This window comes from Pleurodeles waltl, chromosome 2_2 (genome assembly GCF_031143425.1).
Source record: "Pleurodeles waltl isolate 20211129_DDA chromosome 2_2, aPleWal1.hap1.20221129, whole genome shotgun sequence".
Lineage (NCBI taxonomy): Eukaryota > Metazoa > Chordata > Amphibia > Caudata > Salamandridae > Pleurodeles > Pleurodeles waltl.
This window is the reverse complement of record NC_090439.1, coordinates 69,069,276-69,091,430: the sequence shown is the minus strand read 5'-3', so window position 1 is coordinate 69,091,430 and position 22,155 is coordinate 69,069,276. Positions and strand designations below refer to the sequence as shown.

At 43.7% G+C, this 22,155-nt stretch overlaps 1 protein-coding gene across 3 annotated transcripts in view; it reads left to right on the top strand.

Annotated features, from left to right (window-relative positions):
* Window positions 1-22,155, top strand: part of PIGM (phosphatidylinositol glycan anchor biosynthesis class M) — a 190,729-nt gene that overhangs the window by 42,335 nt on the left and 126,239 nt on the right. For 2 of the 3 annotated variants that reach the window (XM_069219464.1, XM_069219463.1), the window contains one exon: window positions 7,715-8,139. In XM_069219464.1, coding sequence (XP_069075565.1) covers window positions 7,951-8,139 — 189 coding nt within the window. In that variant the 5' untranslated portion in view covers window positions 7,715-7,950. The remainder of the gene's footprint in view (window positions 1-7,714; window positions 8,140-22,155) is intronic. The other variant, XM_069219465.1, reaches the window with a different exon arrangement.

Sequence of the window (22,155 nt, the reverse complement as noted above, 5' to 3'; positions counted from 1 at the left end):
TCTCACCCGGTAAACAAGAAAACATTCCAAAACGGATTGGAACGAGACTGCATCAGAGAGAAGAATCTCCTAATGCAACGTCATTCCATAAAGAACAACACGCACACCACATCATCTCCCTCTCTTCACAAAATTAACTAAGGTCATAGTCCAACAACTTCTTTGGTAACTTAGAAACTCTTTTAGAAGCAACAATGTCCTGTCAAGATAACACAGAAGAGTTGTCAACATGCACATCACTATTGCCAGAACTGTCTTTTGACTCAATAGACATTTCTGGACTCATTTCCCCAGAAGAACCATCAGCAGTGGGAACCATAGTTTGTGCAACATTCCCTTGCCTCTCTTCTTCGAAAATTATGGAATACTCTCTTGGGAAAACCAACGTATCATAATAAATATCTTTTTGTGCCTCAGAGATGTATAGTACTCTGTTTTTATTCCACCAGCCTTTACCTGTTAAAAGAACAGCACTGTTCGAGACGCACTCAATCCTCAATGGAGGTGAGAACTGAGACAATCCTTTGGTGTCCATGTAGGGTTTTTTGATGAGCACCCATTGCCCCACATCAAACTGTTTCTCAGTAACACGGTTATGAGAATCGAAGTATTGTTTTTGTTGAGTTTGTTTAGACCGCACCTTTTCCTGAACACACGGTAGAACAAAGTCTGAGCATTTACGTTTGTATTCCAACCAATTAGGAAGCACTTTTGATGCACATCTCCTTCTCCTTAACAACTCAAAGGGAGAAACACCAGTTGTAGAATGAGGGCTGGTGTGATAAGCATTAAGTTTGTGCCTTGAGAAATTAAACACATCCGCGCCCGAAGAGAGAGCAGATTGAATGCCTTCCTTCAGAAAACGATTCACTCTCTCGACCAAACCATTTGCTGAAGGACTATATAAAGCTACTTGCAGGGGTATTATGTCATACTTAGCAAGGAAATGATTCATTTCGCTGGAAACAAAATGTGTGCCGTTATCTGTCACAATTTCCTTAGGAATCCCTTCAATGTAAAAAACATTTTCAAGAAATAAAATGACAGATTTAGTATTTGCTGAACCCACAAAAGAGTAATAAACCCACTTGGAGAAGTAGTCAACAAGAACTATCAAGAACTTGTTACTAGGGGTAAGCATACTAAAAGGACCCATGAAGTCCAAAGCTAGTTTTTCCCATGGTCGATCAGGAAATGGAACAGGATGAAGAGGCTTTTCAACTGTCATCCAAAGTTTGTCAGAGACAATGCATTAGGGGCACAGATTGACAAAGGAAGCGACTTGGCTACTGATACCAGGCCACCAGTAGTGTTCCCTTATTTTCCTGCAGGTGACAGTGATTCCCAAATGGCCCTCATGTGCCAAGGAAATTAGTTTCTCTCTCAATCTAGTAGGAGGAGTGAAACATGCACCTCTAGTGCAGATGCCATTTTCGCACGATAGTTCAGAGGAGATTTGGGCAAAAGGTTTTAACACAACTGCCAGATTACAAATGGGTGGCCACCCCTTTTTTGTGAATGTTAGAACTTTCAGCAAGATGTCATCCTGTGAAGTGGCTTCCAACCACTCTCTTTCAGATATGGCACCATGAGACTCAGACATAGCATCAATCGTAGCAATAACACACTCATTATCCTCGCTGGCTTCACCAACAACCGGAAGAGACAACCGCGACAAACAATCAGCACTGAAGTTCTTACCACCTTGAATGTAATGAATGGAAAAGTTGTACTCCTGCAGTATCTGTGATCAGTATACAGCTCAAAGGAATTTCCCCATAAGTAGGTCTTGAACTTCTGGACAGCCCAGACGCAGGCTAGTGCCTCCCTTACAATCATGCTGTAGTTCCTTTCAGAGTCTGAAAGACTTCTTGAGGCAAAAGCAGTGGTGGTTTGTTTGCCATTCAACATTTGACTGAATACAGCTCCCAGACCTTTTAAACTGGCGTCAACATTGATGAAGCACTTTTTGCCATGAAGGAAAGAACTCAAGGTGGGAGTCTTGAGTACTAAATTCTTGGCATTAGTAAAGGCTTCATCCACTTCAGTTGGCCAAGTAAATTTGGCACCCTTTCTGAGTAAATCTCTCAAAGGTTGAACAACGGAAGCATAATTGGAAACAAAACGAGCGTAGTACTCACATAAAACCAAAAACGATTTTAGAGCATCTTTGTCAGTGGGTGCAGGGGCTTTAAGTATGGCTTCCACATTGCAACATTTTGGCTTGATGCCCTCCAGAGAAATAGAATGACCCAGATAATCACTATGTTGTGTCAACAATTTGCATTTCTCAGGTCTGATAGTAATCCCCCTATCATTCAGAATTTTGAGGACTTTCTCCAAAATAAGATGCTCATCTTTGGTTTCCGTGAAAATTAAGATGTCATCTTGAAATGCTTGCACATTACATAAATCTCTGAACAGTATATCCATTAACCTCTGAAAAACACTAGCTGCCGATGCAAGCCCAAAAGGTAACCTCAGGTACTTATACACTCAAAAAGGTGTTATAAATGTGGTGAGATCTTGCAATTCAGTACTTAAAGTTATCTGATGGTAGGCAGCAGGTAGAACAATCACAGAAAAGTATTTGGAATTCCCTATATTGGTCCACATTTCATGTATGCGAGACAAAGGATGACAATCCACAAGAATATTGTTGTTAAGAGATATTAGATCCACACATAAACTGAGCTCTCCTGATTTTTTTGATTTTTTTTTTAGCTAGAACAATGGGAGAGACCCATTCAGATGATTCGGTAGGAGTTATGACACCTTCTTGTTCTAAATTTACCAGTAGCTTCTTCAAGTCTTTGCGAACACTGATTGGTACTGGTCTTACCTTGTGAGAAATTGGCCTAGCATTGGGTTTCAATTTGATTTTGTGTTGGAAACCCAAAACAGTTCCAATTTCAGACTTGAAAACACCTGGGAACTTGGAGACCATAGAAGATAAAACATCAGAGTGTGCCTCAATGGATAACACTGGTAAATCCCCCAAAACAATTGGATCAACCTGACCAGGCTTTAGATGAACACCCAACCTGGCCAAATCCAACCAACCCACAATGTTTCTACCCTTACCTGCAACATAGATTGTAGTCCAGATGCTTTTGCCAAGAATTTGTAGATGTGCGTAAAAATAACCCAATAATTCAATCTCTTTGTCACCAAACGTTTTAGTACTACTGTCTAGGCTTTCTAACTGAAAATTGGTTGGCCAAAGAGAGTGAAAAGTGCTGTCAGCCAAAATGGTGATGAGAGCACCAGAGTCAGCTATGACTGACAGACTTTTGCCGTCAGTAAGAGCTGCACATGTTGGTCGCTTAATGCTGCAATGTGGTAGATCACTATCAACAGTAAGCACAACATTAGCCAATCTGTCTGAACAATCATGAACTTGAGCAGTAAAATTATCCATAGCGCTTTGAGGAGCGCTAATATCAATGTTATGTATTCCAACATTTGCACTTGCAGGTAGAGACCTACAAACTGCCTGAAAATGTCCAATCTTCCTGCACTTCTTGCGTTTCTTGCCTATCGCCGGACACGATGAAAAGTTCCCCAAGTGGTTGCGTGAACCACATCTGTAACAAACAGATTTTTTCCTCTCTTTGACACTTCTAATATTGGCAACTGTATGTTCATTTGAAATGTAGGTAATCGGTGAGGAACCATCTCGATCGCTAAGAGCTTGCGTGGAAATTATGAACCTCTCGATACTCTGAGCAATGTCCATAACCTTAGAGAAGGATTCCTGCAGGTAATTAACCTTTCTTGCATCTTTTTTGAGTAACAATTGAAAACAAATTGATCCCGGATGTATGTGTCGACAGAGTTCTCAAACTCACATGGTGCTGCTAAAATACGCAAGGCAGCAATATGCTCCTCCACAGACTCATCACTGGACTGTTTACGCTTGAAAAAACTGTGGCCCTCATTATGACCCTGGTGGACGGTGGAGAAGTGGCAGAATCACCGCCAATAGGCTGGCGGAAAAAAAAAATGGATTTATGACCATGGCGGTTACCGCCATAGTCATCCGCCACTTCTCCATTCCGACTGCTGGGCTGGAGACTTCGGTCTCCAGTCCGGCGGCCGCCACAAGACCGCCGGCGGTATCAGGACCCTGCTGACCACCATGGATTTCGTGGGGTTGGGAACCGCCATGAAATCTATGGCGGTAAGCACTAACATTGCCAGGGAATTCCTTCCCTGGCACTGATAGGGGTCTCCCCCAGCCCCACTCCCGAGTCCTCCCCCCACACCCCTGCCACCCCCCAAAGGTGGTAGGACCCCCTCCCCATCCCTAACCCTAACATCGGAACACACCCCCACCCTACACGCATTCAGACACCACCAACACACATACCCACACACATACCAACAAACATGCCAACAGACACACACAGTCATAAAAGCACACCTACACACAGACATACACACACACATACAGACATACTAACAGACACACACACATTTTCTAACACACAACACCCCCGCATGCATACAAGCACTCACACAACCCCTCTACATACTCACACGCACACCCCCATGCACGCACACAACCCCCCCATCCCCTAATGGACGATCAACTTACCTTGTCCATTGATCTTCCGGGAGGGGACGGGATCCATGGGGGCTGCTCTGCCGCCAGTACCCCATCACCAGAACAACGCCACGCCTAATCATGGAACGTGATTCGGTGGGCGGTGTTCTGATGACGGGGTGGTGGAAGTGGAGCAACCTCCACTTCCCCGCCGACCGCCACTATGGCTGCTGTCGGCTCTCCGTCCGAAAAAGGACGGAGGGCTGCCAGCAGTCATAATTCACTGAGCGGAAAACCGCCTGCACTGGCGGTCTTCAGTACATCGGTTCCTCAGTGGTCTTTGAAAAAGACCGCCGAGGTCGTATTGACCACCTGTGCCTTTCTAACAAAACGCTAGACTCCCCAGCAAATTGTTTTCTAAGTCTTTCAATAGCCTCAGTATAGATATTCCAGACACAGTCCCGACCGGGAGCGGGTACTTGAAGATTGTCAAAAACATTTTGACCCGCTACGCCTAAATGATTGAATAACAAGGCAAACTTCCTGGGCGGATCACACAAGAGGCCATCTATAGCTGTCAAATAATTTACAGAATTGCGCACCCAACGTTTCCATGGTACTTCAGGTTTGCCAGGATTTGATAAAAATGGTGGTGGATTGATTATTTTTTGTAATGTCGCCATGTAAAAATGTAAGTTATAGTGTTCTTAGTTATTTATTTTCAAATTCCCCTTATGCGAGATCCAAACAACAAAATAGCAGTAGTTCGGGAAAAGTCAAACATCGTATTTGCATTGGAAGAAGGTAAAAACATCCCAAACCTCCAAAATGGCTGCCATAACGCGAAGCGACGTAAGTAGTCCGGCCGTTTTCTGAGGGAGGTAGGGCTCATTGAAAAGAACATCAGGGGAGCGTGCTGCGCACGTGAGGAGGAAGTAGTGCAAGAGGCAGCACGAGCAGGAACCGGAGGATAATGGCAGCAACGGTCACAGAACCAGAAATGACAAGCCGGCAGCAAACAAATGTAGAATTGCGGCAGTATGACGTACCTTTTTTTTAAGGTTGTGGGAACACGAACGATGCGGTGAGAAGGAACAGAGCCTGTGAGACTCTGTAGTAAGAACTAACAGCTTCAGCTTCTCTCCGAGAAATGGAGCAAAATGAAGGGTTACCCCACTCCTGCTACCAAAATGTAGTGGGAGTAACGGAAGAAGAGAAGCCCTCGGTAAATTTTCCAAGTTGAAGGCTTATTGAATTAAATAAGTATAAGAGCGCGGAGAGTCACGGCCAAGCGCCGGTCCAGGTGAGAGGTTCAGCGTAACTGCCTCTCAGCTGGTAAACATAAGAAAACATTCCAAAATGGATTGGAATGAGACTGCATCAGAGAGAAGAATCTCCTGATGCAACCTCATTCCATAAAGAACAACACGCCCACCACAATGCCCCACTCCATGCCTGTACTGGACATCAATCAAAGTCTGTTTTTTTTTTGTTGTTTTAAAAAAATATATTTTTATTTGTTTTAGTCTAAGCCAAAGGGGAGACCATACAAGATCCTTTTTTATAAATAAATTTATTGGTTTGTAAGACATATTAATATGTATAATTTAGACTATTAAGTGCAAGTGCTTCATCGTTAACTTGCATGATATTTTAAACATGTTTCGAATGCCAACTGCCATCAAGTACATATTAAATGACAGCAGTAAAGTGCAATTTTTTTTTTCAATTTCTTTCAAAATAGCAACGAGGTCATTTAAGAGACAGGTGCTGCTTTTTAAATGGGAAAAAAAAAGTTTCTTTTTTTTAGAACACATCGGCGGTAGCATGCTCCTCCCTAAAGGCTATTGCAGGAGAGGACAATGCCCCAAATGGACGGCTTCCCTTTCGTGAATCCGTTACAACCCCTTGAGGTGGTAACTTTTCAGTGGTTTATGACCGCAGTGGAGGTCACACACCATTGGTGCATTCCTTCGCGAGGCACAAAGAGGAAGAGAACGCCTCTTTCATGCCCTCTCCTATTTGCAATTCAGAAAGGGCTTTTGATGATTGAAGAAAAGTTATTTTTGCGACTTAAACCTCTGTTATTTTGCAAATCGCAGGCTTTACATCTGCAGAATACCTTTGTACTTCTGGTTCTTACTCTGATGCCAAGTACCATGAACCAGGGACAATGGAGTTCTTTGCCATTTTACTGTGCGACTAACTCTGTTTCTTCCCCTTTTTATGGGCGAGCGCAAAGTGCTCCGTACATTCTGTAATCTCTCTTTGGGCTTGAAACCACACCCATGCCACGTCAGTCACTTAAATTGGTTTGTGGGCTTGCCTTCTAAAATCTGCTTGCTTTCATTTGTGAAAGGCATGCATATGTCATTGCCTTTTCTGGTGTTTAGCCCACCTAAACAGCACCGGTTAAGTACTAAAAACATACGAGGCTCGATGTTTTCAGCCTGGGGTCCGGATTACTTTATCTGTTTATTTTCCACGCAGCGCAATCGTGCTGCATTTTACATAGCGCGATCAAGCTGCGTGTTTTTTTTGCTTTATAACGCTAATAGTGCTAACTCGAACAAATGCAAGACCCGTTGCATTGAAAATGCTTGTTATGGGTGAGCACAAAGCGCTCCGTCCATTCTGTAATCTCTCTTTGGGCTTGAAACCACGCCCATGCCACGTCAGGCACTTACATTGGTTCGTGGGCTTTCCTTTTAAAATCTGCTTGCTTTCATTTGTGAAAGGCATGCATACGTCATGCTTTTTCTGGTGTTTAGCCCACCTACACAGCACCGGTAAAGTACTAAAAACATACGAGGCTTGATGTTTTCAGCCTGGGGTTCGTACTACTTTATCTGGTTTTTTTCCGCTGCATTTTACATAGTGCGATCGCGCTGCATGTTTTCTTTTGCTTTACAACGCTAATAGAGCTAACTCGAACAAATGCGAGCCCCGTTGTATTGAAAATGCTTGTTCTACAGTATTGCTTACATATTAAGTGCTGTTCCGTTACTGTATTTAAACAAATACAGTATTACAAATATCTAACGTTTTCAGATTTTTCTGCAAATCTTCATAGTAGAAATGAGATGATAAATTAAGATTCACATATTGTTGTTTGATTCTATAATAGAACTTTCATTTAATCTTTTTTTCTGTTTTTATTTACAGATGACGGTTTATAAACCAAATGTGGAATATTACATCAAGCAGGAACAAAAGCGGACCATCTCAAGCAAAAAAACAACACATTTAAAGCAAAATTAAAGATGATGCAAGCTAAACTCCCTTCAGACTTATGAAGAGTCTGTTCATATGTCATTCCATCACTGATTGTGCATTCCGTTTGCTTGGCTATCCATGCACTGTCATTATTATCAAAAATCGCTGAAATTCACAAACTTAGGATGGTCTCCTCCATGGAAGTTCGGAAGCATTTGAATGTATTGCTTAAAACACAGGCTTTGTTTGGAACTGCCTTTCTGGTGAGGATGGCACTTGTCTTTTATGGAATTTTCCAGGACCGAAATATGCTGGTGAAATATACAGATATTGATTACCATGTCTTTACAGATGCAGCCAGATTCATCACGAAGGTACTTTCTTTTATCAAACGTTTCTATGCATGTTGTTAAAATGGAAAGTGACAGTAGTACGGTGGGGGGGGTAAGATGGGGTGCCTTTGTGGTGGAAGGCTGATCTCCTCACACCACCATTGGAGGTTCTGAACTTAAATCTGCTCTCTGAAACTCCACAGTGAATCCAATATTAACACTCTCTTTCTGCACCCTTCAGTATTACTGGGTGTGGCCCCATGCTCCTTGGCCTTTGCGCCCATGGCATATTACAGAAGGGGGTTCAAAGGCCGCCTAGGCATGTGCCCCATAGAGGTGACATGCAGTCAGTGTGCACCTTGTTAGGGGGCACCGGGGTCCCTGACACCCCCGCCCCCTCCTACTCCCGACCATCCCCTTGCAAGCGTGTGCAGGCAGTCACTCACTGCACTTGCCTGCAGTGGGATCGCAAACAACCGGTCTGCCTTTCATTAAGATGTTACTCACAGTGGCAGTGCTGCAGTAGAGAACAGAAAGTACCATCTGCCCGTTCGGGGGATTAGCACTGATCTTTAGCCACCAGTGCAGAGTAGACTATGGGTAAACGTCGAACAAAGCTTTTCAATGTGGCTCTAATGTTATACACTTTTGATAGGCCAATCAAGCGCACCTGTGCTCTCAGTATATAGGCAAGAGCTCCCTATTCAAGCCCAGTTCTGTTTAGATTCTACCTCAGCTTTGTGGTGACAGTCTTTAACAATTGGCATGGCTCAGTGCAATGATTCTTGTGGAATGTCGTATGTATATGCATGGTTACGAAATCAGAAAGGTTAGAAGTGTCTGTAGTTTCTGCATAAATATAGATTGAAGAAGCACTCAAAGCAGCACAGGATTTTTCACGAGTAGGTGCCTTTGATAAGGGCAATAGTATGTGGCAGATTTAGTCTTGCACCTTACATTTCGTTTTCCACCCTTCATTTAACAGTAAAATAATAATCTGCAATAGGAATCTTTTATTTAAAAAATGCAGATCAATTATTTTACTGAGGTAGTCTCTTTACTTCGGACGTCATAGTCTTTCAGTCTCATTACGTAAATGCACAGGAACTTAATAACCCTGTTCTGTGGTGCTGACTTAGAATGCTAAAGACAAATTTGAATGCTAAAATAATCCAAAGATTTTGTTTTGTAATAGTGTTGCTTCACTAAATACTTATTTCTTTTTGAATGCATCCCTCTAGATCTTGATTTTTATATTTTTATTTTTTGCTCAGTTTTCTTTATTCAACAGCTCTCAGCCTGATAGCAAAACCAAGCTCTTGGCTGTTTATGCTAAATATAAATGCTTGCCATTGACTCAACCATACCAACCCCCTCTCTGACTGATGTTAACACAGTAGTGGAAAATAAATGATATATCTCTTGAATTTTTCACACCAAAAAGTGTCCGCTAGATCACGTTTTAGGTTTGTACTGTTACCCACATATGCATCTATAACAAGTCCGTCTCTCAAAGGAGATCGCTGCCTTTTATCATACTTTCTTGTAGTCGCCAAATCTTGTAACTCCCTACCCATAGTGGCTTTCCCTTAAGAGTACAGTGTCTCTAAATCCCTCCCATCCAACATCAGACACAGAAGTCGTATGCACCTTCAAGCACACAAGACTTATTTTTCCAACCTGAAAACTTTCATAAAAGACCAGCAACAGTTCACTCTGTGCCTTAACGACATTTATCTGTGCTGTATTAACTTTTATTTGTCATAAAACCAGAAGTTAGTAAACAAGCTGCAAACGTTTTAGTCGGCATGGAAAATCAGAGACCAGCTAAGAAATGCTAAATCTTGAACTGCTTACTTTTACCCCCCTTCAAGGTTAAGGGCCTGATTTAGATCCTGGTAGAGGGCATACTCTGTCACAGATGTGACGGATATCCTGTCTGTCTTTTTACGATCCCCATAGGAAATAATGGGATCGTAACATGACAGATGAGCTATGCATCACGTTTGTGACCAAGTATTCCCCCCCGCCAGGATCTAAATCAGGCCCGAACTATGAATTGTTGTACCCAGATGTAGTTTTTTTTTTCTTTTTTCTGTTGTGTGTTTTTGGATTTATTTAGTAATTCTTCACCTAAAGACTTGGTGGCAGAAAGTGACCATCACAAATTATCACATCTACGATGCATTTGTTCTGATTTCAACTCTTTTGATATGAAGATTACATCAGATATCAGTGAGGAGTAGTTCTAGAGCTTGGAGTGAAATAGAAAAGGCGGCGGGTGACTTCCACATCAAGCTGCTAATTGTTTACCATTGACAAATGGATTATGTATTGATGAATTTCTCTCATTCAGCTGCCATCTTTATACTAGTGTATAATGGGAAGGGTATGCCCAGACGTGGATCCCGTGCTCACTGCACCAAGCTAGCCAAGCTGATGAAGGGTGATACCCTGAAACCGGTCCTAGGATGCTTGATTCCAATGATTGTGTGCATTGGGGCCCACTTCTGGGCATACCGGCCCCATTTCCAGCAACTCACTAAAGTTAACAAAAAAATGATGGATGGATGGATGCTTGAATAAATCTCAGCCACTGGGAATCACTTGAGCCGCACCCCAATCCATCATTACTTTGCACACCATGTCACCTCCGTTTGGACCAAGCTATATGGAAATCAGTCTCGACCCTGCTTAAATCAGAACAGTCTGGCCTGCACTGCCAAGTCAGGTCCTTTCTCAAATGGAACACAAGCAACCTAGGACCATAATACACTCACAAAACCATCATGGGTCCAGTCTTGCTCGCATGTTAAACTTTTTGCTCAACCCAAGCTAGCTGTGGCTTTGAGCAGCAAGGCTTAAACAAAGGAAATAGTGTAAAGCATTTAGAAGCACCAAAGAACAGATCACAAAAGTCACACAGCATGGAAGAAATATGACACCACTTAATAAAGATACATAAAAAATTTACGGATTTGTAGACACCAAGATGCACAAAATCCACTGGAGGGTTCAAAAGAAATAGATTTTTTAAGAAAACGTCAAGTTCAGCTTTTTAGTCTGAAACGCTAACAAGCTTAGATAACTATAACATTTGGAAGAGTTGTGTTTGGTTACTCTGGCCTGAACCATGCGACCAAGTCAGACAGAGAGAAGGTCAGGGAGGCCAATAAGAAGTATTTGGACAGTTTACGTAGTCACCAAAGCAGTCGTATGTCCAGTTCCACATTTTAAATCAGAACCGCCATAGACTTAAATGGAGTGGTCATGATGCTGAGGATATAGGATACTGTGAAGTCGATGGGGATCTTCTTGCGATTATTTCTCGTTCCTCAGGTAAGGTGGGACGACTTTGGCTACAGGGGTCGGCGTCCCACAAAGTCCTCTTTGGGCCAGTAGAAGTCCAGCAGCGGCTGGGCTACTGATCTCCGGTCATAGTGGGTTCATAGGTTTCCTTTAGTGAGGGCTAGTGTCCATCTGTGGTGATCAGTCCACACTCTGAGGACTCTCCCGAGTCCTGCATACACAGGGGCAACTTTTGAGTCCTGAGGGGAGGTCTTCTTGGCTGCACATCGGTGGTCAGTGGCAATTCCTTGCATGTGGCTGCTGACTAGCCATGGCTAGCTAATTCAAGTTTTATGGCACTGGTGCTTTAGCAGGGGGGGGGTCAGCCAACTGACCAGTTTGGTTCACCTTTTCAGTCTGGGGCTATGGAGTGCCAGGCCCCACAGGGAGAGTTCTCTGTATGCAAGCCCAAGGAGCAGCATGTGCAGTCCTGCAGCTGGTGCAGCCTCTCTTACCAGGTCCACGGGTCTGCAGGGCAGTTCTTCTTCAGTCTTCCCTCCAGTCCTGATGAGATCTGCGGTTCAGGTTGCTAGGGGTGCCATTTTGATCCCCATAAAGTGCCCTGTGGGGATGATGCAGTCACTAGCCAAGAGGTTATCAGGATTCCTCCCGCTTTGTGACGACGTCTGGCTATGTCTCGCATCTAGCAATTGCAGAGTGCAGTATTATGCCCACTCCCAAGATGTCTGAACTGTTCCTCTGTTTTTAGAAGCTTGGTAGCCCACCTTAGAGGTGTGACTACCTGTGGGATACACATCCACAGGAAAACTGGTTTGACAACTGGTTTCCCCTCCCTCTATTCCTGCCACCAGCCCCTCTATCTGAACAAAAGGGCAGCCCTTCTCGAGTGTGAATGTCATTTGCCCATGATATTGGCTTTTCCTTTGAAATTTGCCCTTTTAGCCAACATCCTATGTGGCTTCCTGAAAGGTGAAGGAAACACCTTCTGTGGCAGTCTTCTGTTGTTCATCCCAAGAGAGCAGAAGGCTGTCTGGTGGCCAGCAACTGTGAACTTCACTGGGTAAACTAGGCAACAGAGCGTCAACCTTCTAAAAGTTGTTTTTCTTTAAAAGGGACATTAAAGTCGACTTGGGCATTAAGTCTTATTTAATGCCATGATTGATTTGATACCTTGAAGTACCCATTTTAGTAGTTCTCTTCAGAAGTTAGCAGATCTGGGACATCAGCTTGTAAATCTGTACTAGCCAATGGGGCTACTAGCTTTTGCACAGTAAATCAACAATTTTGAGTTTTTACTGTTAGGGCATATTCTAACCCATAAGGTGCCCAGGACGAGCTGGTCTTACCCTCGGCAACTCCTTTTTTTTTTTTTTTTTCTTTTTTTTTTATATATGTGGGGAGCAACCCCTTAGGCAAGGGTCGCTCCCCTGGGGGCAAAATTAATTCTATTCTTACAGATCGGCCTATTTTGATTAGGCCAATCTGCCCACAAGGGAGGCAGAAACCATTAAACACCAGGGATTTATTTTGACAGTTTCACGTGTGGGGAGCAAACCCTTAGGGAAGGGTCGCTCCCCTGGGGGCAAAATAATCTTTAGGCCATTTCTGCCCCCTTTGGGGGCAGAAGGTGGCAGAAACCACTAGACACCAGGGAGTTTTTTATTTTTTGCATCAATTTCACACAAGAGGAGCGACCCCTTCGGCAAGGGTCACTCCCCTTGGGGGACAAATTTATTTTAGGTCATTTCTGCTCCCCTCGTGGGCAGATCGGCCTATTTCTATTGGGCCGATCTGCCCCAAGGGGGCAGAAACCACTTAGGCACCAGGGATTGGTGTGTGTGTGTGTTTTGTTTGGGGGCAGCCCCTTGGGCAAAGGTCGCTCCTCATGGGGACACATTACTGTTGCCCGTATCTGCCCACAAAGGGGTCAGAAAGCCCACCAGAGACCAGGGATGATTTTTTTCCAAAATAAGAGGGTGGGGGTATAGCCATACCCGCACCCCAAATAAATGGGGCCAAAGTTGTTCTGCCCACCAGTGGGCAGATGGGTCAATTACCCCGGATCCACACCCCGGGAGGCAGAAAGTCCACTAGATGCCAGGGCATTAAAAAAACTAAAAAAGTGTGGCGGTAGCTACCAACCAGTATGGGCTTGGTTATGCCCCCCCGCCACCCCAACTGAAGGTGATAACAGTCTTTCAGCTCTCCCCGCACACTAAAACATCTTATCCCATGGCAAGCAAGAGGACATTTGATTATTTTGTGGCTTGGTTTTACATTTGGGGCATGAGAGCTTGGTACCTCTCAAAATCGTCCCACTTGGAATGGTGAGGGCTGCACTTTTTGGACTTTGGGACGCTGCCATGTGGAAAAATCCACAAGACCTAGACACATCTGAAAACCGAACATCTGGGTGAGTCCAGGGTGGTGTACTTCACATGCACCCGCACCATTTTCTTACACACAATGCCCTACAAACCTCCAACTTTGCTGGAAATCACACATTTTCCCCACATTTTTGTGGTGGAACCTTCCAGAATCTTCAGGAATCCACAAAATTCCTACCACCAGCTTTGTCTCAACTATACTGATAAAAACTCTGCCCCACTTGTTCTAAAAATGTTTTTTTTCAAACTGCCCATTTGACCCACTTTGGTTCCCCCCTCAATTTCAAAATATTTTTGGCTCTTCCCTGTCACAGGCACTTGGCCCACCTACACAAGTAAGGTATAATTTTCACCGGTGGATTGAGAGGTACGTTGGGTGAAAGGAAATTTGTCCCGGTGTGGTGATCCCACACAGAAATGTGGGAAAAATGTGTATTATTTAACCCTTTCAATGCGGGTGTCGGCGACTGGCCGACGCCCGCACTACCTCCCTGGTGCGGGTCACGACCAGTGGCCGACACCAGGGAGGGGGTTAATAAATCCTCGTGTGCGTCGCACCCGAGTATTTTTATTTTTTTTGTTTTTGTTCCCAGGGAGACACGGAAGCTCTTCTGTGTCTCCCCCTGCCCCCCACCTGCCCTTTGAAGTAACTATGAGGCCGCTTCCTGCTCTGATGGGGAAAACGGCCACAAACGGCCTTCCCCACGTTCTGGAAGGCCTCGTAAGAAAGGGGAGAGTCTCCCCTTTCTTACGAGGCATTTTTTTCAAACAAAAAGAAAAATAAATGGACAGGGGGTAGCCCGGGGGCAATATTTTTTTTTTTTAGTTGTTGTAGGGTTTCCCTGGGGGCCATTTTGGCCCCCAAGGAAACCATACAACAACAAAAAAAAAATATATATATATATCTATATCTATGTAGATATATCTATCTACATGGATATATCTATAGATAGATCTATAGATATATATGTGTGTGTGTGTATATATATATGTGTGTGTGTGTGTGTGTATATATATATATATAGATCGATCTATAGATATATCTATGTAGATATATATATATATATATATATATATATATAGATCTCAATATATATCACTTTTGTCAATACGTGTGTGGTTTCCCTCTGGGACGCGATCGGCCCCCAGGAAAACCAGACCCACATATAAAAGTGATATATATATATATAGATATAGATATAGATTTGCCACCAGTTGTCTTGCAGTTGCAGCTTATGTCTTCAAAGCAATGCACATACTTCAACTGACGCTTTTCAACTGTAGCTTTTAGGCAGCAATAAAAAAGTCAAGTAAGTATTGTGATTATGTTTCTGCTAGAAAAGGGTCAGACTTGTCTAGTGGCAGTTTTAGTGCCATAAAGAAGCGCAGAAGGTTTATATGCCTACTGCAAAGAGCAAATCTGTATTTTATGTAAATAGCTGAGTACATTAGTAAAGTCAGCCATTACCTGCGCTATCATACAAATGAAATGTATGTGCGGGGTGGAGGGCGGCTATGGAGAGATGAAGGGCACTTTTGCTGGGTGGTAATAAGGGAATCCGAGGAGGAGGGAGTGGGAGCACCAATAATGATTGTTGGACTGGGCACAGGAGGTGCTAAAGACTGTGACGAATGGTATGTGACAAGGTGTTTTTTGAGTGTTTTGAAAGAACATGCTGATTGAGCGAAGAAGTGCAGGTAAGGTGGCCTCTACTGTTGCACGTATCTCACACACACCATCGATTTCTGTGACTGTCTACGTAGGCTAGTGTTTTAGAGCAACAGTTTAGCCAATAGCAGAGATGGCATCTTGATGGATGACTGCTGCCGTCACTCGGGTTATAGAGGACAGCTCTGACATAGGATCAGAGACTGAGACATCAGATACTGAGACAGCATCTGAGGGATAGGACAATGGCGCAGACTCTGGGAGTGATTTTTCAGTCGGAGGAGTCCCATTTGATAACTCCTCTTCCAGTACATTATGAGGGAGGTGATGAGGACAGTCCTGCTGTCCCTTCGCAAGCAGTCTGTGCAACTGGGTAATAGTGGGTTAGCCCAACCGAGAGAGCAGGTGAATGCGGCGGCAAGCAGAGAGAGAGAGAGAGTGCTCTCTTGAGAGCTCCCCAATTTAGTTCAGCCCCAAATTCCACCGCCCAAATCGTATTGTGGAGACATCAAAATTATCTATCGCAAAACTAACTGGTTTTGTAAGGCAGGCACCTGTGTTTTTGGTCGTGGGTTCAGCGGCCATATAGAGAAACACCCTAAACCCAAACATTTCTGGAAACTAGACATTCGGGGGAGTCCACAGAGGTGTGACTTGTGTGGATTCCCCAAAGTTTTCTTACCCAGAATACCCTGCAAAGCTGAAATGTTGAATAAAAACTCTATTTTTCTCGCATTTCTGTCACACAAACTACAGGAATATGATGGGATCCACAAAATTCCTACCACCCAGTGATTCCTCACTTGTCCTGATAAAACACTACCCCCACTTGAGTGCCTACACCTAGTGCCTGCGTCAGGAATTGATCACCCCAGGGTCAACAGCTGCCTCATGTAAGGACCAACATTGACCGTTGTGTGATCTATTCCTGTCACGGGCACCAGGCCTACCCACACAAGTGAGGTACCATTTTTATCGGGAGACTTGGGGGAACGCTGGGTGGAAGGAAATTTGTGGCTCCTCTCAGATTCCAGAACTTTCTGTCACCGAAATGAGAGGAAAAAGTGTTTTTTTGGCCAAATTTTGATGTTTGCAAAGGATTCTGGGTAACAGAACCTGGTCAGAGCCTCACAAGTCACCCCATCTTGGATTCCCCTGGGTTTCTAGTTTTCAAAAATGTGCTGGTTTGCTAGGTTTCCCCAGGTGCCGGCTGAGGTAGAGGCCAAAATCCACAGGTAGGCACTGTTTTCTATGAAAAAATGTGATGTGTCCACGTTGTGTTTTGGGGCATTTCCTGTCGCAGGCGCTAGGTCTACCCACACAAGTGAGGTATCATTTTTATCGGGAGACTTGGGGGGAACGCTGGGTGGAAGAAAATTTGTGGCTCCTCTCAGATTCCAGAACTTTCTGTCACCGAAATGTGAGGAAAACGTGTTTTTTAAGCCACATTTTGAGGTTTGCAAAGGATTCTGGGTAACAGAACCTGGTCAGAGCCCCACAAGTCACCCCATCTTGGATTCCCCTAGGTCTCTAGTTTTCAAAAATGCACAGGTTTGGTAGGTTTCCCTAAGTGGCGGCTGAGCTAGAGGCCAAAATCTACAGGTAGGCACTTTGCAAAAAACAGCTCTGTTTTCTGTCAAAAAATGGGATGTGTCCATGTTGTGTTTTGGGGCATTTCCTGTCGCGGGCGCTAGGCCTACCCACACAAGTGAGGTATCATTTTTATCGGGAGACTTGGGGGAACATAGAACAGGAAAACAAGTGTTATTGCCCCTTATCTTTCTCTACATTTTTTCCTTCCAAATATAAGAGTGTGTAAAAAAGGAGTCTATTTGAGAAATGCCATGCAATTCACATGCTAGTATGGGCACACCGGAATTCAGAGATGTGCAAATAACCACTGCTCCTCAAAACCTTATCTTGAGCCCATTTTGGAAATGCAAAGGTTTTCTTGATAACTATTTTTGACTCTTTATATTTCATCAAATGAATTACTGTATACCCAGTATAGAATGAAAACCAACTGCAGGGTGCAGCTCATTTATTGGCTCTGGGTACCTAGGGTTCTTGATGAACCTACAAGCCCTTTATATCCCCGCAACCAGAAGAGTCCAGCGGACATAACAGTATATTGCTTTCAAAAATCTGACATTGCAGGAAAAAGTTAGAGTAAAACACAAAGAAAAATGGCTGTTGTTTTCAGCTCAATTTCAATATTTTTTATTTCAGCTGTTATTTTCTGTAGGAAAACCTTGTAGGATCTACACAAATGACACCTGGCTGAATTCAGAATTTTGTCTACTTTTCGGAAATGTTTAGCTTTCCGGGATCCAGCATTGGTTTCACACCCATTCCTGTCACTAACTGGAAGGAGGCTGAAAGCACCAAAAATAGTAAAAATGGGGTATGTCCCAGTAAAATGCCAAATTTGTGTTGAAAAATGTGTTTTTCTGATTCAAGTCTGCCCGTTCATGAAAGGTGGGAAGATGGTGATTTTAGCACCAGAAACCCTTTGTTGATGCCATTTTCAGGGGAAAAAACCACAAGCCTTCTTCGGCAGCCCTATTTTCAATTTTAAAAAAACAAAACAAAATTATCACTGTATTTTGGCTAATTTCTTGGTCTCCTCCAGGGGAAACCACAAACTCTGGGTACCATTAGAATCCCTAGGATGTTGGAAAAAAAGGACGCAAATTTGGCGTGGATAGCTTATGTGGGCAAAAAGTTATGAAGGCCTAAGCGCGAACCACCCCAAATAGCCAAAAAAGGGCTCAGCACTGGAGGGAGGGAAAGGCCCAGCAGCTAAGAGGTTAACTAAATTTGAGGTTTGCTGAGGATCCTGGATAAGAAAACACTGGGGAATCCACGCAAGTCACACTTCCCTGGACTCCCTCGGGTGCCTAGTTTTCAGAAATGTCTGGCTTTGCTAGGTTTCCCTGTATGGTTGCTGAGCCCAGGACCAGAAACTCAGGTGCCCCCACTGCACAGAATAGCGAAACAAGTGTTATTGCCCCTTGTCTTTCTCTACATTTTTTCCTTCCAAATGTAAGACAGTGTGTAAAAAAGACATCTGTTTGAGAAATGCCCTGTAATTCACATGCTAGTATAGGGACTCCAGAATTCGGAAATGTGCAAATAACCACTGCTTCTCAACACCTTATCTTGTGTCCATTTTGGAAATACAAAGGGTTTCTGGGTACCTATTTTTCAATCTTTATATTTCACCAAATTACTGTATACCCGGTATAGAATGATAACCCATTGCAAGGTGCAGCTCATTTATTGGCTGGCTCTGGGTACCTAGGGTTCTTGATAAACCTACAAGCCCTAAATATCCCCGCAACCAGAAGAGTCCAGCAGACGTAACGGTGTATTGCTTTCAGAAATCTGACATCACAGGAAAAAGTTACAGAGTAAAACTTGGAGAAAAAGGGCTGTTTTTTCAGCTCAATTTCAATATTTTTTCATTTCAGCTGTTTTTTTCTGTAGGAAAACCTTGTAGGATCTACACAAATGACCCCTTGCTGAATTCAGAATTTTGTCTGCTTTTCAGAAATGTTTTGCTATCCGGGATCAATCCAGCACAGGTTTCACACCCGTTTCTGTCACTAATTGGAAGGAGGCTAAAAGCACAAAAAATAGTAAAAATGGGGTATGTCCGAGTAAAATGCCAAAATTGTGTTGAAAAAAGTGGTTTTCTGATTCAAGTCTTCCTGTTCATGAAAGCTGGGAAGAATTTAGCACCACAGACCTTTGTTGAGGCCATTTTCAGCGGAAAAAAACACAAGCCTTCATCTGCAGCCCTTTTTTCCCATTTAAAAAACAAATCGCTGTATTTTGGCTAATTTCTTGGTCTCCTTCAGGGGATCGCACAAACTCTGGGTACCTTTAGAATCCCTACGATGTTGGAAAAAAAGGTCGCAAATTTGGCGTGGGTAGCTTATGAGGACCTAAGCGCAAACTGCCCCAAATTGCCCAAAAAAAAACTTGGTACCTGAGGGGGAAAAGGCCTGGCAGCGAAGGTGTTAAAGTACATAATTACAATAGAATGAAGGCTATTTTATAGGTTTTGCACATGCAGATGCGGCCAACAGTTAGAGGATGCATATTCTGTTACGATGGGAACGGTCCATAGATTGGTGCTCTCATGGTTTGATCACCCTGCTACCAGGGTTGATGGGACCGGGCTGGAGCAGAGTCCCAGAATGGTAAACTTGTAGAAGAAAAGTACGAAAGCACACTTCGCAGTCCAGTATAAACAATTAGTATACACCGATAACATATTCCAAAGTGAAGGTCAGTAATGGTTGTTTTTATTCTTCAGGTTTCTCCATAGTCCTTGTATGTGTAACACAACATCAAAGAAACTGCAGCTGGCACCTTTTTCATCACTTAGAGTTTTTCAAGACTGCAAATGATATATACAAGAAGTTTCACGTTACTGTGAGTTTTGGATGACAAAGGAAAAAGATGCAATTACTCTCAAAGGGAGTAGATCATTAAAAGAGCTGAACAATTATGGCTCACCCATGTAGAAAGATCTGTGGACCAAAGTGCATAGAGAATGAAGACCACCTACTTAGCCCATAGTGAAAACAACCATGCAAAAACAAAATTGACTCAGTGTCTGAGATGTGAGTCTCCAGAGTTGCAAAGAAGTGCCCTCATCCCAAATCTAGAAACACACCAGAAAAGGGATTAAATGAAATTGCAGCCAAGTGCCTGCTTATAATATTCCTTTTGTGGTCAGCGCAACCAAGAATAGAAGTGGTGTCTCATAGAGGTATTGATCAGTTTGTATGGTGAAACAGATGCTCTGGAATACCTGTAGTTGTGTGTTGAGCCGAATGGCAAAATGGCATGAAGTAAGAGGTCAATGTCGCTAGAATCTGTAGAAAGACCACCAGAGTATTTGTCAAAAAGGGACTATGTTTTTATATTAGTAAGTGTAAGCTCGCCTTTCATTTAGACCAAACCCCTGGAGCCAGTCCCCTCCAGGCTGCTGCATATGAAAAGTTGAACGCTCCTCGTATATTGAAATTATTACATGAAAAACGAAGCGCAACTGTGTCCACGTATCACCTTACCATTTTTAGTATCAGTGTTACAATTATTCTGAATAGTGTCACATGTGATCTGCCCTCCTCACCTGTTGTGCAACAAAATTCCTACACTTCGAGTCCCATAAATTCCATCTGATCCGTTCAGATTCAAATAGTAGTTCTGCCATCACAGTAATCTGCAGTTAAGCGTCAATTTCAATGTTAGACATTAGAAGCCTTCAGTCCCGATGTAGCTAGAATATAATCATGTGAAGCCCAGTTAGGCACAGTGAAAGTCAATGCATCATGGCTCAGTTGAGGTCTTTGTTGCTCTGAGTGAGTACAAAACATAAACATGTTACAGTTAAGCCAAAGAAATCATACCTCTAAAGTGATGTTGCTGGCAAAGTAGCTGCGTGACAATTGATCCATATGGCCTTGATAAGCCTAAAAGAGAGAGAGGGCAACATATTACCCCTGCCCAACTCGTAGATCAACAGACAAATTTCTCCACAGTGTGATGTCACATGCTAGATTAGGGGATACTCCTATCTCGTACGTTGTGTCAGTCTGTAATTGAAGTCGTGCATGCAGTGTACGGCGTGTGCTTAAGTAGCTGCCGATCTATAGCGGTAGACATGGGCATAAAAAGAGGACTACCATACAGCTATTGTCCCTGCTCATGGTCAACCATATTGGTGCAGGAAACAGCTCCCCATACTAGCTAGTATTACAATAGACACAGTAAGACCGTAAGTGGTCCGAACTGCCCCAAGAGGTGTGGTAATATAGTGAATGTATTCAAATGGATCATTCACGCCCCATGTGAGCTACTGAAAGATGGAACTTCGGCCCTCATTATGATCTCAGCGTTTAAAACCACTGAGATCCGCGCTGGCGGTCAATAGATGACCGCCAGTGTGACTACCCACTGCCGGCCGTGTAATGTTTTCCCCACTGGGCCGTAACCTTGACAGCGGCTCCAAATGGAGCCGCCGCCAATGTTGGTGTGCGGCGGGTGCAGCTGCACCCGTCGGGCAGATCACTGCCCGTAAATCTGGCAGTGACCTGCGCGATGGGGCACTGCACAGGAGCCCCTGCACTGCCCATGCCAGGGGCTCCATGGGCAGTGCAGGGGTCCCACAAATCGCCCCAAGATACCCATTCCACCAGCCTTTCCCTGGCGGTGTGAACTGCTGGGAAAAGGCTGGCGGAATGGGTATCATTATCCGGAGGGCAGCGCTGCTTGCAGGTGGCTGTGTATTCCGCCGTGGGGTTTTGGGCGAGTCATTATATGGCGGTCTGGGCTACCATGCCGGATGGCAGTATTTACCGCCACCGACAGCATGGCGGCCCAGACCGCCAAGATCATAATGAGGACCTTCGTCTCAAAAGATCGAAGTATACTGGCATTAGTCCTGTCTCCTTGATGTACCTCTGGAAGAAAATTGTTGTCCATAGTTTTTCATTTTTGATATGTGTTTTGTACCATTAGAGAAGTAATTTAGCTTACGTAGACATTGCTGATACAGGGCTTTTAAATTTTTTCTTCTGGATGGCATTTTTAAAAATGGCAGATATGTTGCAGTGATTATGTAATATTTCAGGAACCATGAGACCTACATACTTCATTTTGGTGTAAAAATATAGG